Below are 15,838 nucleotides of genomic sequence, written 5' to 3'. Positions count from 1 at the left end.
CCTTTCATGTCACTAGGAAGCCATTAAAAGCAATTGTCTAGAGACTGTACTACAAGTCAGATCTTGCTATTCCCTTCTTCCCATCATGACACAAGTTCAAGCGTTTCCTGTTGATCTCTAGAATCTACCAGCCTGGAAGCCAGGCTGTATCCAAGCGCCACACAAGCCAGCTCATAGGCTTTAGGGAAAATTTTACCACAGCCCCTCCGAGTCTTGAGCACCTTTCCCCTGGAGCCGAGGATCTGGCCTTTGTGGGTCCTGGCATCCAGGCTTAAGCTTCTACCGGGTTGATTTAGCTCGGGGGGGGGGGGGGGAGGCATTTAGCTTTTAGGTACGGCATGTGAGAACAGCATACTTCCACGTGCACTCTCATTCTTACGCCGTGGGGGTCAAGCAACCGCGCAAACCACTTTATCTTGAAACTTTTATAATCCAATAAAATCAACTTGAAGATTAAGAAAAGCTTGAAATTGGCAAGATTCATTACATGTTCAAAGTATTATTTGATGTAAGCAACCGGTGATAAAGGATTTGTGGTGTTGATATGCCAGTGGTTCTCTGTATCTAATTGTTCCAGTATGGTGATAAAACGCTAACTCGATAGTCTTATCTAAAGGCACGGTATGATATAGGCTACGTTCCAAAACCATTAAGATATGATTAACTGTGAGTGACAGTTTCTACTCAAGTTTGCGTGCTAGTGTATGCGTGCTAAATACCCGATCCTCCCGAATCCAGATGGTCCTAATTCCCAACACATGGAAGAACCATTGTCTAGATCTTTGCCCTATTTTCAAAACTATCCAATTCATGTGAAACAGTAATAACAATGGTAAATCAAGAGCCGTTATCCTATATTTCCACAAGGACGCACCGCCTTTCTCATGACCCGATGTGTCACTTGGCTCGTACAATGGAAGCTTCAGTCTGTTTTTGTCAAGCAAAAGAATATGAGTTTAGAAAAAAAGTTGTTCCAGACGATATTGGTTAAACATTTTTGATTTTTTTTTAGTAAAACACAGACAGGTAGACATACACACAGACACACACACGCACGCACACACACACACGCACGCACACACACACGCACGCACGTATGCACGCACGCACGCACGCACGCACTCACATACATACGTTGACACAAATGTTGATTAAGTCAAGGTCTCACAAGCCCCGTGCACTGGCAGCTGAACAATTCTGTGTCAATCCGTCTCTGCTTATTATCGTTACACTCAAGGAGCATTACCCAGACAAAGACGCTTGCTAGAACAGCCAGGCAGCACGTAGTCAGGCATCAGACAACCAGATGTCTCCTACTAAAACTTAAACTTAGAATCTTTACATTCAAATCGTAAAAGATCACACTCTACTCTGATCTTAAGATATCAACAGACGTTGCACTCTATTTTGGGAGGGTTATACGATAAATTATTGTGCATGAAAGTAAGTCAACGACTTTTACGACGGCCTTTGCGGTGCTTCCAGGGCATTTGGTGCATGTTTAGCGTCAGATAACGCCCGACCTCTTCACCGGAACTGTTGTCACGTCCGTACGTCTCGCTCTTTCTACCTGTGCCTCGTCCGGGGGCGCAGGAATTTGGCAAGAGACTCGGGAGAAACTGCTGGAACACATTTAGTTGGCTCACCATGCTGATAGAATCGGCAGTTGTTTCTTTCCGTGACCATTTTTAGACAAAAAGTTTGTTTGCTTTGTAACAATAAAGTTAAAGGTTAGAATGTGTGTGGGGGGCCCTGCTGGCATAGAAAGAAAAGGCAGGAAGAGTTCGGGTGGGAGATGAGGGCTTTACTTCCTCGTGGGGTACAAAATTCGTGGGGCAACAGATCTCTGAGTGGAATACAAAGTGTACTTACGATCACTTCTACAGCCTTGACTGCCTTTAATGCCAGCCAAATGAATAAATAAATAAAAATATGATCACGTCTACCTGTCACTTATTATGATCACCTTAATACACACGTGCGTCATTTCTTCAAACGCTGTATGATATGAATCTAGACATACTAACAGCGCCCTCTACAGGCTAATAGTCAATCTGTAGTAGCTCTACTAATACCCGCCTCACATTATATACGATCTTCGGACGTACTTCGCGATCGCAGGAAGGTCGGCTGATTTTAAGATCTTAAGATGGTCTTGCGTATTTTTCGCCCAAAACCTGTTCCCCTCACATATAAGCGAGCCTCGTGCGATCGGCGGTGAATAAATCTATGATAATGAACCTCCCATGACCTCTTGCACGCGGACAAGGGAATACAAAACGTTCCTCAAAAAAGGCAAGAGATCAATAAATGTTGTTTATTTTGCTGTCGGAATCTTTTTAACCAATGAATGGAATGCGCGGGCATAATAGAAACGACACAAGAAAGGAAAGTGTGTCACAAAGCCAGCCTACATACTGCCACAGGGGCCACAATGTTAGAATTACCCTCACATTCCCAGAAATTCAATATTTGTAAACAATCGGAAGTCGGGTGAACGTCGCCCGACTGTCGCCCGACTAACGGGCGTTCGCCATCCGATTTGCGTTCGATGATTAATAACTATGTCTGTGCTCGCCTATCGGTCTTCAATCGTTGGATTGACGCAAGACTATTGACCGATACCCTTGCGAGGTATGCACGATTTGCACGCACGATCTGCGACTCGGTAACGAGCTCTGCGATCTCGGAGATCTCCTGCGACTTGTCGCTTATGTTAAGAACATGTTTCGCTGCACCGCGACCGTCGTAAGACTCCTGAAAATTGCCGGCGATCCCTAAAAATCTCAAGATGATCGTGAGAACACCGGACGTCTTACTCACGAAAATGTCATTTAGAGCTCGTAAACTAGTCTTCCGATCGAATCGCGAGGGGGGTATAAGGGTGCGAAACTACAGAACCAGGCGGACAATACCTGTCCAAAAACTTAGTAAACAATCATGTTAAGATATGGTTGAGCCATGAAAGATTATAAAAAAACTTTTTTGATATTTCCTGCCAGTAGAACAGGCATAACACTGCATGTACATTTGTGACAGTGGTGGATTGTAATCACCTTTGTTGCCTCGGATCCATATATGGACGGAGCGATTATCTTTTACAAAGGCCTGACATTACCTGGACACGCCCTCATGACGTCATCTGGGTCACATCACTACGAAGATGACTGACGTGTAAACAAATATTACAAGATCTAGGTGTGTAAGAATTCATGATGATAATGATAAACAGAGGCTAGATCAATCATCACAACCGTCCAGTTGATCGTACGGAGAGCTCGTGACACGGTCACAGTCAGATTGAGACAAAGAACAGGACGAGCTACATTGGAAGTCACATTTGGTAGGTTACGTTTTTCTATTCACAGTTGGTCTGCATGGCACGTGATATGCATGTAAGGATACGATAGAGGTGTACTAAATCCTACTTTTAAGATCAAAATAGCAGTGGATCATGGACAAGGTGTATGGTCAGCATTATCGAGTATTTCATCATTTGGACGCAGTTCTTATTTTTCATAGACCATTTTAAACGTACCTGAAACAACATTCACGTAGCATGGTCAGCAAGATACTTAGGCATATTTTCTTTACATGTCATCTAGAATTAGGAATTGTGTAGCCCTCTCCCCCTTATTTACAAACCAGTTCAATACACCTCATTGTAGCTCATTGTAGACAACATTCTCTCGGTGGGGCCCCCCTCCCCACGTGAAGAGCTTCTGTAGTTCAGGTTTGTGGCCCCACACCCAACATAACCTTTGACATTCTCCCCATTAGACACGCCAACGATTCAGAAAACCTCCTCTGTATTCAGCTGTATTTGAAACGGATAATGTGGGGTTAACATCGCATTTGTATTGGAAATGTCACACACAAGCCAGGAGGTATACCTCCCTTTGTACATATTCTTCTCCGACAACGTGGGTTGAATAATACATCATGATAGCTAGTGTGTATTTGGTCAATACTCTTTTCTAATACAATTCACGCTGATTTCCTTATTTCTACAATTCACTCAAGGCTTCAGGACATATTCCTCCAGATAAGAAGTTGGTTCCAGCTACACATGCACCGGGAAATGCGATATGGATAATGTATTCAAGTTGAAGGCCGTTGAGACATAGACAAAACACGTATTACTAAGGACATGTATCATATAATGTCTAGTCAAGAACTGTTTACAAGTTAGGGTGAGTCTATTATGTCCTTTAGCCCCAAAAGGAGCTAATCTTCCTAGACTCACAACAATGAGAGGCCTTCACGTTTGACGCAACACACAATGCATCTTGCTGCACACGCGCTATTGAAATCTCGAACCTACTAATTGCTATCACTCATGACGTAGACCGTGACATTGAAACCGAACCTTTCTCGCCCTACAAATGGGCAACAGATGAACACCTTGGCCCAACCACTGTCTTCCATCAAGTCGGTGACAACACTCGTCATGCCCTTTGTAACAGTTCGTGAAATTATATAACGTTACTGATAATTTCTTTTAAAGTTATTTACAACAACCACCGGTCACCTCTAGACTTCGGCCACATTCCATCTTACTGACAAGTGTGCCGATTTCTTCTTCTGGACAAGCTTGTCGTCTGTTCCTCTTCAAGTTTGAGAAGAAGAAGTGTAACCTTTATTTGAGTGACGTTTCGTGCGAAGAGGCAGTCTTTAGCTACACTTACTAACTTCACCTTCACCTGCTGATAAATTCAATTGCCCATCCTCACCATCTAAATTTATGTTGTACAGAATGAGAGCTGATACGTTTATATATAGACGCATGACGACTGCGTGTGGCGAGCACTAAAATTTAATTGCACAGCAACCACTAAACCTCCCACAGCAACGCCATTACCTAGTTCAAAAACTGACGTCATCGTTTCACTTCCATGGAAATAGACTCTCAGTATTGTTTCATGTGTGTCTCTGTGTGTGCTTGTGTTTCATAACATTTGATTGTGAAAAGCATAACTTAACAATTTCTGATACTTGGTGCTTTATGATGCTTGGTATGTGGGTAGGTCTTGAGAAGATAAAAGGCAAGGTCAGTTATGGGCCTACTAGGTTCTTTCCTTGGTACTGCAGTAGAGCCTCCTTTTTGTATCTTTTGTCCTGGGCATGATATGGTCTTGCTTATCCCTGCAAGGTTGCGACATATAAGAGTTAAAAGTCAACGTTATTAGATTGAGGGAAATTCCTTGTACTTCATTCGGTCGAATGTATGTCAGCAAGGGGTTGAATAAGGTAATGAAACAAGAACTGTCTGGAATTTGCTATTACTTTGTAGTAGAAATAATTATTACAGTTCCCTGGGGTATGTGATTTTTTTAATGAATTATTCATTCCTTTCGTCACACCTCAGAATAACTATGGTGTTATGACGTGGAACTTCCCAAAATAGTCATACATGTAGGTACGTGGGTCATTTGTTGAACAAAGAAAACGTATCTTAGTCAATTTTTCACGGTACAAAGTGTTTAAAGAAAATAGGTGGATTTACACATACAAGGGGGTTGATGGTTATAACTGCGCATGCACGACGAAATGAATTGTGGGTAATTCTTCAAAGGTCAAGGCCCCTGGCACATAAACCACATCTGAACATGTATGAAGCATGGTCTAGGCAAGAACTGTTTACAAGTTTGGGGCCTTCACCTTTGACCTATTACCCACACTGCATTTTGCCGTGCATGAGCAGTTGGAACCTTGACCAAGGGGGGTCAAGGTAAAGGTAAAGGGGATTTATGTGGGCCACTAAAAATGTGCGAAAGCGACGTTAAAGTACAATTGTAGGAATGCATTTGAGGGGAGTGGGGTGTCTACCAATTTCCCGTATTTGGCCGAGGTACCATCACCCTAAATTTTTGATGAGGCTTAAAGGTTCAGGCTTCATGCATAATAAATGATAAATACCGTGGTTCCATTCATAAAAAGACACTGTTGTGACGCTGCTGGCTGTTCAACAAACGGTTTACAGACAAACATTACACGGTAGTTAGTCCGGAGGTACGCAGAGACGAACACTGTTTGTGACTAAGACGGTAAGAGACGGCCTTTCTTTCAATACGCTATAAACAGTTTTACATAAATTTGAACGATTTATACCGATATTCTTAGAATCTACCTAAAAATTTAGCTTTGCATCTGCATCAGTACAGTATTTTACATAGATTGTATGTATACATCTCCTAACATAATGCCCCTGTAGCATGCTTTCTTTACCTCGTAAAAACCATGATCATGAAATATTTAGGTCGCCACCCATACTAGACTGGATGCCAATGACTATAACAAAAATGGCACTGTTTTTTTAAAGCCTTTATGTACTTAACATTGTGCCAATCAATGGTTATATGCTTATTCCCCCATAACTGTGTTATATACGGTTCTACCAGTTCGGAACAACACACACCCATATAATGATTCATGGTGTTTCATCAGACATGAGCTTGGCGTTGTTGGGCCCGCCCGTCCCCATTGGGTTAAGTCCCTGGGGCAAGATAACGTCACATTAGTGCACCTGACTGACAAGGTTGACCAGAAGCCATCACTTGGAGCACGACAGTCACGCATGTCTCCAAGGACGGGCAAAGTTTAACGGCGATATTTCAAACACTTACTAGTGGGGTTGGCAAATGACTGTATGCAGGAATATAGCCAAAATCTAGACAGAATGAAATGTGGTCGAAATTAGCGAACGCTTCTACTTCCTTGTGTGGCGCTTCAGATCAGTTAACTGTTAATCATGTACGGCTGCGAGGCTAACAGAAAAACATTCAATCATCTCTGGCTTAGTTCTGCCATTGTGTTTAGAGAATTGATGCAAAGGTAACATTCTACTGCAAACAGTATTTCGAGCTCAAATTCCGGTTGAAGTTTTATGCACCTTAATGATCCTTAATCAAAAGTCTACATCTGATTACTGATGTTACACACTCAACAATTTATTGACAGTGTACGGTGTAGAATACCTCTGACTTTGTCAGTGGAGTGGCAGGAAGTGACTGGGAAGATGACCGAAAAGGTCAGACTTGCCATTCACAGAGAGGCATTGTTTTGGTCAGTGTGTTTGCCGTTAGGTTTGCAGATCAAAATGTAATGAACTTGTAACAGCAAACGTTACTTATAAAGTGTTGATGCCATGTTTTCCGTGTCTTGCAGATAAAAATTTCTTCAGGAGACTGGAAACCAGCTCGCCATGGCTGACCATGTCCAGGTGTGTATAGAGTTCGGTGAGGAGCCTCCCGATGCCGAGCTGCAGGGGGATGTCCAGCAGCACGTGTACGAGTTCGAACAGCCGTCCCACTCCGGTGACCTGCTCGTCGCCATGAACGAACTGCGCAGGCGCGGGGAGCTCACTGACGTCACCCTGTGCGCGGGAGAACAGGCGTTCTCCTGTCACCGGGTCGTCCTGGCCTCGTGCAGCCCGTACTTCCGCGCCATGTTTGCCGGCGACCTGATGGAGAGCCGTGCGAAAGAGATCCAATTGAAAGACATCAATCCGGACATGTTGAAGCTGGTAACAGACTACGCTTACACCTCCAAAATCACCATCACGCGAGAGAACGTACAGGACGTGCTGGACGTCTCCGACAGATTCCAGATTCCCGCCATTAAAGACGCTTGCTGCGAATTCCTGGAGATGCAGCTGCACCCTTACAACTGCATTGGGATATTCCAGTTCGCGGACACGCACTATTGTGAGGATCTCCGGAAGAAGGCTCTCGATTTTGCGTTGTCAAAGTTTAATGACGTCATTGAGAATGATGAATTCGTGGAGTTGACAAAAGATGGTCTCGTCGAGTACCTGTCTCACGACGAGCTGGAAGCAACCAAAGAAGAACATGTGTTTGAGGCTGGCATGAAATGGCTGCGTTACAAGAGCGAGGAGCGATCACAGTACATTTCTGGCGTTTTGGAGGCCGTCCGCCTTCCGTTGATTGACGCGAAGTATCTTCTTGAAGAAATAGAGGGAAAGGAAATCGTCAAAAACTCCTCAAGGTGTCTTGAGCTGTTGGATGAGGCAAAAAACTTACAACACTTACTTCAAGAACATGGAGTCGTGAGTGACCCTCGTGTGACGCCAAGACGTTGTGTGGCGCAGAAGGTCCTGTTGGTGTTGGGCGGGAAGAACCAGACTGGCTCTTGCACAACTATGTCATACTACGACAACCGGACACAGGCATGGCTACAGCCTGAACCGTTACCCATGGAACCACGTGACTTGTCGAGCGTTGCAACCATCGGAAACTACATTTATCTGACTGGAGGCGCCCCCGTGCGGTTGTCTCAAGCAAGCCAGAGGGAGAAGTTGAAAGACGTGTGGCGGTACGACGCAGGGGTTAGCGAGTGGAGTAAGCTCGCTCCACTCCACCAAGGCAGGTGCGGGCACGGCTCGGTCGCCGTGAACGGGCACGTCTACGTCCTGGGTGGGTTCGATGACATCTCTATCCTGAGTCAGGTGGAACGGTACAACCCTGCCGCCAACACCTGGGATATCGTGGCTCCAATGCTGAAGGCCGTCACGAGCCCGGCAGTGGTCGCCTTCCAGGGAAAGATATACGTCTTTGGAGGGTTTCTTGAGGATGAAACAGTGGGTTTCGCACAGTGCTACGACACCGACACCGGCCAGTGGACCCTCATGCAGACCCCGCCTACCTGCGAGACGGGCGCGTCAGCTGTGGTGTTGGGCGGGCTCATCTACATCATCGGCGGGGAACTGTCGCGGAGCGTCACGGTGTTCGACCCCGCCAGTCAGAAGTTCTTCCAAACAGGGGAAATGGTCGAACAGCGCCTGCTCTGCGGAGCTGCGGTTCTTGACGACAGAATATACGTGACGGGCGGGGTGTCGCACCGACTGTCCGCGGAGCCGCACGACACCATCGAGTGTTACGAGCCAAAAACTGACACGTGGAGGATTGTGGGTACTTTACCCGAGCCCCTGTACCAACACGGTTGTTTGACCATATACATGAGCAACCTGAACAGCAAACAACGACAACAACAACACACGTCAGGGGAACAGAACACCGAATAATGTGATATGCATTGTTTGGTTGTCGATAATAAACAAAGCGATTCTTCAGATTAATGTAGTTTTTCTGTGCGAGTGAATTTAGATAGAGATGATAGATATGTCGCTCAACGTGTCATTGCTATGAAAATGTTGTGGAAAATGTAATAAGGTACAGGACACCACCACACTCGTTTCTTCTCGGTCATTTGTGGCAATGTGACTTCCGTAAGATACAATGGTAGTACTTCTTAAGAACATGTAAGCTGAGCATTTTGTTGCAGTTTATTCAGTCGCTAATGTGACAATTTGTCGCTTTGGATAATCTCCAAGCAGATCCTACGGTAGCATAAGATAGTATGAAAAACTGCCAGAGGAGTGAATATGGCGTGGTGTGTGTTTGGCTACCGGAGATTGTCTCTCTTAAAACAGCATATTGTAGAATGCGACTGATCAAAATATTAAAACAAAATCACTGTTTTTGGTCATTCATCTATATCATCATTTGGGTCTTCAATTTTAAAGTGATATTCTCTTCAGAGCGTATAATGCGACTAGGGACTTTTCGTTAGGCTACCGAGGACCTCTACCTCCTGAGGGTTGTTAGCTATCTCAGTCTCCAACCTCTACTTGGAGAGCGACTATTGGTAGAGGTCTCGGTACTGCTATGATAGGCATCCCTACTCAACGTTTTTCGATACAAGAATCTCTCTCCAGCCACCACTTATGATAACCCTTGGGCCATTTCGGCATACCATCAACGGTAACTTCGGGTCACATAAGGTCGTCCCTACCCTATAACCACCATCTGGTGACCGTGTTGTACAACACGTTATTTCTGGACGGTTGACTATTCATTACTGCTGACACTGTACCGACAAATGGCCAAATCTGTTTTAGGAAGTGTGCATGTATGTGTGCTATAACTCTAGACAACGCCTTCGCTATCAGATGGATTTGTATGAATTTTGGTATGTGGGTAACCATTAAAGTCCTAAATATGCATGTAGTTTAAGGCATTGCAGACTGACACTGAAAGTAGTCCATATGCAGCTGGTCTCAGTGCTCGGCGAGGCCAATGACCTCAATTTAGGACGTTGACTCCAGGTGGCTTGGGACTTGTTAGGTATCAACTGTTATAATGCACGAGAAGACGTGGGCTATGTCATTAAAAAGCTTCAAATAGCTTTAGCATGAGATCTCAGATTTCTTGTTTGATTTGCGTCACTCAGTCTCCCCGCTGACCACTGTGGCCGTTCACCGCGGTAGCTTTGGGGTCATCTTACTATTAAATGCACGCCTATGGCTATGAATGGTTGTGTGCGTCAGGCAAAGGTTTTTGCCCCAGAAAATACCAGAGACGACGTCATCACAGCCGCACGGAGAAAACTCAGTCAGTCTTCAAAGTCTTTCACTGAGATGGACAATTCTCACCTCCGGGAAGCCGGTTCACCTCCGACGACGGTATAGTTTTCGGTTGTGTGTGTGTGTTCTGTAACCGAAGATTTTGACGGTTTTGAATAGATTTTGGTACCGTACGGTCGGTAGCTGCGGTCCCAATATGTCGATGTTAGGGCCTCAATCTTCTTGTTAATGTATATATATATATATATATATATATATATATATACTGCAGCATAGCAGATCGACACCTCTTTCCAGAAAGTTGACGAATTATTCCTTATGGGAAGCACTCCCGAAGGACATAGCTGGGATTGGGAAGAAGGGAAAGGGAAGATATCTAACATAGGGTATGGCTATGGCATTAAGACATTCACAAAAAACATTTGACGGAGGTATGAGATATTCTTGCTATTGTTATGCGTCAACACTTCAGTTAACATGGGCTAATTTTGACTGCATCACATCAGTTTCGTAGAAATCATGGCTAAAATTCAATCAAATGATCATGAGTCGTTATTTTTAAGTACATCAGAAGAAGGCACATTATATTTGAAAACCCTTCTCATTTTGGTGTCTGCATAGAGGATGCAAACACAGCTTACTTACTTACTTGGGCCCTTTGTTCCGGTCAGAACATAGGCCACCGATGATGGTCCTCCATTGTACCCTCCTCTGGGCTTTCTTCCTCAGATCCTGCCAGCTGTTGCAGATACTTTTCATCTCTTCCTCCGTATCTCTCCTCCAGCTATTCCTGGGCCTCCCCCTCTTCCGCTTGCCCTGAGGGTTCCAAGTCAGAGCCTGGTGTGTAATGCTGGATGTTGGCTTCCGGAGAGTGTGCCCTATCCAGGACCACTTCCTCTTGAGTATCTGACTGACCAATGGTTCTTGTCCTGCTCTGTCCCACAGCTCCAGGTTGCTGATCCTGTCTGACCACTTGATTTTAAAGATCCTTCTCAGACAAGTGTTAATGAAGGTTTGTATCCTGTGCTGCGTTGCTTTTGTTGTTCTCCAGGTCTCCGATCCATAGAGCAGTACTGACTTAACGTTGGAGTTGAAGATGCGGAGTTTGGTGGCTACCCGTATCACCCTGGAGGCCCAGACGTTCTTCAGCATGATGAAAGCTGCTCTCGCTTTCCCTATCCTGGCTGTAACATCCTTATCCGTGCCCCCGTGGTGGTCTACCACACTTCCCAGGTATACAAAGGACTCTGTCTCCTTCACTTCTTCACCTCCAATTGTGACTGGTGTACTGTTTGTAGTGTTGATTTTCATGAGTTCTGTCTTCTTTCTACTGATCTTGAGCCCTGTACTCAGTGATGTTGCATCCAGATGGACTGTTTTATCCTGCATCTGTTTGTGGTTGTGTGAGAGAAGTGCCAGGTCGTCGGCAAAGTCCAGGTCTTCTAGCACAGCAATCCGTCTTTATTTATGTAGACTATGTTACAACTACACGTGTGCCACATTCTGTGCTTTTGGACAAATATGCACAAATGGTCATTTTTTTCTAGCTATGGTGCTGGACTATTACCATGTAAATGCAATCTGGTTGAAATACGGCAATTTCTTTTGCCATATGCAAGTTGGCGGCAAATGAGGCTATTCACCACTTGGTTTATTTCGAGGATCACTTGACTACCGGCAGTACGAAGAGAAGTGTGTTGTGAAGTGGCCCGTTCGCACCTTGTTACCGGGCTGTTGAGGGGCAATCAGCAGCTGTCGCTTCTGGTAGCGATTCTGCTCGACTTCAATTTGAAAACTAGCCAACGATTGTATCCAATACCTTTTTTGGACAGTGGTGTTCCAACCCTATGAAGTGTGTGAAATTCAAGTATTATGAAGTTTTATGTTACTTTTATGTTGCGTTGGTATGACTAGGGGTTATCGTCATTATGTTTTTAGATATTCTGTGTAAATATGAATGTGCAGACCACAGGAAGAATAGTCTCTTATAAGGTTAATTGTGGATCTAAATAAACTCAAACTCAAACTCAATGCACTACTAGTAGGTAGTGTACATAGATTATTACCTGAGGAACGATGTATGGTATTTTTTTTGGTTGTGTATGTTTTTTGCGCACCTATAACTCAAGATCTTTTTGGTGGATTTGTTTGAATTTTTATATGTAAGTAGTTATTGAGGTCCCAAAGAAACTTGGTGATTTTGAACCCCTGGTGGTATTTTCAAGAACTGCAGCATTTACTGAGGCTTTAAGCTGTGATGATTAAGGAAAGAAAGGAAGGGAAAGGTCACTATCAAGTTATCAACTGTGATGGCTGGGGCTATGACATTGACAAATTTGCAGAAACTCTACTGAGGTATAGGATCTCGTATTTCTTATTTCCTGCTTGACAGATTTTTGGTGGGGCTGACCAATAGGACGGAAACAGCTACATGGTGTAAATGTCCTGTTCTTCAAGCTTCAAGTACGAGGTGGTCCGTTTGAATCGATTCAGTTTCTAACAAATGTCGAGCAACACAAATTTTGAACGTGATATTCCAACAAAGTCCCCTGCTGTTTCTGATTTTCAATAGTTTGCTTCCTTTCTTTACCGTTTTCTCTTTAATTTAATTTTTTTCACTACCATTTTGTCTCATTTGGCCCACAATAAGAAAAAAAATGTAGTAAAAAAACGCACGGTAACGCAAAAGACAACAGCCATTGGGAATCTACAGGGTAGGATAACACTCTCCCAGCGCCCGCATTGGAGACTGAACCGCAGCCACCTATCCCTGTGCCCCAGCATACCAGTTGTCTCATTAGCGACTTCAATCGGCACAATAACCCGGAGCCTGTGAATGTCGCTGTCGTCAGTACTCCTGTTGCCACGGCGACGCGCGCCAACGTTTCCTCCCTCTCCGCAACATCCTCCGTTCGGTTGCCTAGCAACTGTCGTTTCAATTGGCCCGGCGAACCCTTATCATCCTCCGCCGCCTCGCCATCAACAAGAATGTCTTTGACGGGTGGAGATGGATCTCACGCCGCCCACAAGTGTCACTCGCAACGGCGTCGATTGACATGCTGCAACATGTATATAGTATCTGGGTGGTAACAACACGCAACAGGTATGTGATTGCACTATGGGGTCGTAAAAATGTCGGGAAGGGAGGGGGGCGCACCCAAACTGTCTAATGTTTAGCACAAATGACTATTTATTAGCACACATATCCAGTCACTTAGTACGCGGTATTTTCACGTAATCAGTGGAGATCTGATACTAATAGAAAGCATGATAGAGATGTTAAAGACGACAAGGGATTTTATCAGTCCACGTTATCATTAACGGAAGCAATATGTTTTTTTTCTTCTTCAGGTATTTGCCTCATATCTTTGTGACCAGACAGGTTGACCAGGGTCATTAGTTAGCTGGAGTCTATGTCTGGCGGGTAAATTGCTTGGTTTCAAAAGGTTTTTCCTGGAAATATCCTGGCATTACTTGATGGTAGAGAGGTATCTAATATGGTGAAAGGGGCCACAAGCATCCATACGTCGGGAAAACGGGGTAGTTGTTTTCTGCTGACTATGGCGTCAACTACGTACATGTCGCTAACAGCGCTACATTAGACGTGCTCTAAACACCTGGTGTTTTCAATGTGAGTTAGGCCGGCGCTACGGCGAACCATGGCGTCATGACTGTATATGTGCCAAATGGCCTCGGGGTAGCCCGAGATTCTACGTCAAACCGTTGAACGAGCTCGAGACAAAAATGTTTCCAAACTTCTTTTGACGTTAGGACTATCTCTCAAAACGATCTATTTCGTGACGGTTGAGTTACTGGCAGCGTAACGACTGCGTGTAGTGGAGAAGGGGCGATGCTATCTCATTCTCATTCCACGTCAGAAATCGAGTTACAGCATAGTCAGAATGGCGCCAAGTCCAATTTACATTTTTCGAGATAACCTTCCTTGACTCTCGCGCGCAGTTCAGGACTATAACTGGATATGCTGGACTTGAAATTAGGTGGTGATATCGTAAATCAGGATAGAATACGGATACACATGTATTTGTCGCGCAGACGTTAAGCGGTGATCACAAGTCAAGTGTCGTCTGCGCAGAATTGCTCCCTATGCTCCGCGCACCTTTATTCCCCACCATCTATAGAAACGGGCGTGCGGGCTAAATTTACACTAGGCTCCTGGTTAAAGATTTACTTTGCAATGTTTGAGGTAGGGCGTGTTTACGGCGCTACCTGCACACGAACTTTGGCCCCAACCGATTCGTTTGTTTTATTTCCTTTCTTTCCACAGCACCATGGAAGTAATCAGCCTGTAGTGCTGTAGTAAACGGTGACCTGAAAGCCACGGTCTGTCATGAATCTCACACATCAGGCAATACCGGGGATCGGGGAGCTGATCGCCAGTCGTCAGTCGCTCCCCAGGCGGTCGTCACATCGGCCCCCGCCGGTACGGTCTCCCACCAAGAATCCCGTCCAGAGCGGCCGCCCCAGAGGCTTCGCACAGCCCGAATGGTACAGGTGGGTACATGGATATCCGCCATTTCAATAACATAATCGAGTTATGTGTACCAGTCGGCACTCAAGCAACTGATACTGTCGGTGACACGAAAGGTAGTGGAAGCTACTGAAACGTCTGACCGTTTCCAAAATCATATCCAGTTGCTTGAGTAACTGGCGTATCTTATCACCTGGATGTCTAACCCTCATCGATGTATTCGTGTGTACTTCATGCTCCCTTTGCTAGACCGGAAAAATGAGATTTAGTAGCGTTATGAATGTTGTATATTCATCCAGTGTCAGACTACATTTTAACACCCGATCATCTTGACTCTTAGGAAGCAGGAAATATACCGCCATGACACATGCGACCTGGATGGCACTTAAGTTTATGCCATTCACGTGGCGTTGGTTGGCTAACGGGATGCAATTTGCTCGTTTGTAATTGCGGATTAGGGAAAGTGGTAACACACCAACGATGAGTATTACCTGTGCGGAGAGTGTTCAAGGTGAAGGTAGCAGCTTGGAAAGACTGTGATTCCGCTGTACATCAAGTAGTTATTGCACGAAAGGTTGTGGTTCTTCTGTATTTTATATATATTACACAAAGTTCTGTGTATTGTGTGTTCATATGTGTGTATGTGCACGCGTGTGTGTGTGTGCCTATGTGTGTTTGTGAATAAATGTGACAGTGCGTGCGCATGTGTGTGTATGCTCGCGTGTGTTTGTGCATATGAATGTGTATGTCTCTTTCTCTCTCTTTGTGTGTAGAAGGTGCATACCTGCGTGTCTCCGTGTGTGTGTGTGTGGGTGTCAAGAGGGTTCTCTGCTTATCCAAAATATTTGAAGAACTTCAAGAACTCAGATAAATGCGATACCAAGCGACCGAACTGTTTGCATACAAATATGTCAAAGCGACTAAATATAAAGCTAGAGTGAGTCTTGCTGCATGCCATAGTTGCC

General features: G+C 44.8%; 3 protein-coding genes across 3 annotated transcripts in view; 2 read left to right on the top strand and 1 right to left on the bottom strand.

Annotated features, from left to right (window-relative positions):
• Positions 1 to 2,885: 2,885 nt before the first annotated feature.
• Positions 2,886 to 9,206, top strand: LOC118418288 (kelch-like protein 24). Its single transcript, XM_035824139.1, has 2 exons — positions 2,886 to 3,343; positions 7,168 to 9,206. Exon 2 carries the CDS (start codon positions 7,205 to 7,207, stop codon positions 9,041 to 9,043), a length of 1,839 nt encoding a protein of 612 aa, XP_035680032.1. The 5' UTR covers positions 2,886 to 3,343; positions 7,168 to 7,204; the 3' UTR covers positions 9,044 to 9,206.
• A 1,494-nt stretch (positions 9,207 to 10,700) lies between these two features.
• Positions 10,701 to 11,773, bottom strand: LOC118418108. Its single transcript, XM_035823937.1, has 2 exons — positions 11,034 to 11,773; positions 10,701 to 10,728 (listed from the first exon to the last, which is right to left on the bottom strand). Exons 1-2 carry the CDS (start codon positions 11,771 to 11,773, stop codon positions 10,701 to 10,703), a joined length of 768 nt encoding a protein of 255 aa, XP_035679830.1.
• A 1,551-nt stretch (positions 11,774 to 13,324) lies between these two features.
• Positions 13,325 to 15,838, top strand: part of LOC118417924 (proline-rich protein 5-like) — a 17,462-nt gene continuing 14,948 nt past the window's right edge. Inside the window, exons 1-2 of the mRNA XM_035823688.1 lie at positions 13,325 to 13,487; positions 14,670 to 14,896. Of these exons, the coding sequence (XP_035679581.1) occupies positions 14,733 to 14,896 (164 nt within the window). The 5' untranslated portion in view covers positions 13,325 to 13,487; positions 14,670 to 14,732. The remainder of the gene's footprint in view (positions 13,488 to 14,669; positions 14,897 to 15,838) is intronic.

The sequence above is a fragment of the Branchiostoma floridae genome, chromosome 6, assembly GCF_000003815.2.
Source record: "Branchiostoma floridae strain S238N-H82 chromosome 6, Bfl_VNyyK, whole genome shotgun sequence".
NCBI lineage: Eukaryota > Metazoa > Chordata > Leptocardii > Amphioxiformes > Branchiostomatidae > Branchiostoma > Branchiostoma floridae.
This window is presented reverse-complemented; position numbering and strand designations above follow the sequence as displayed.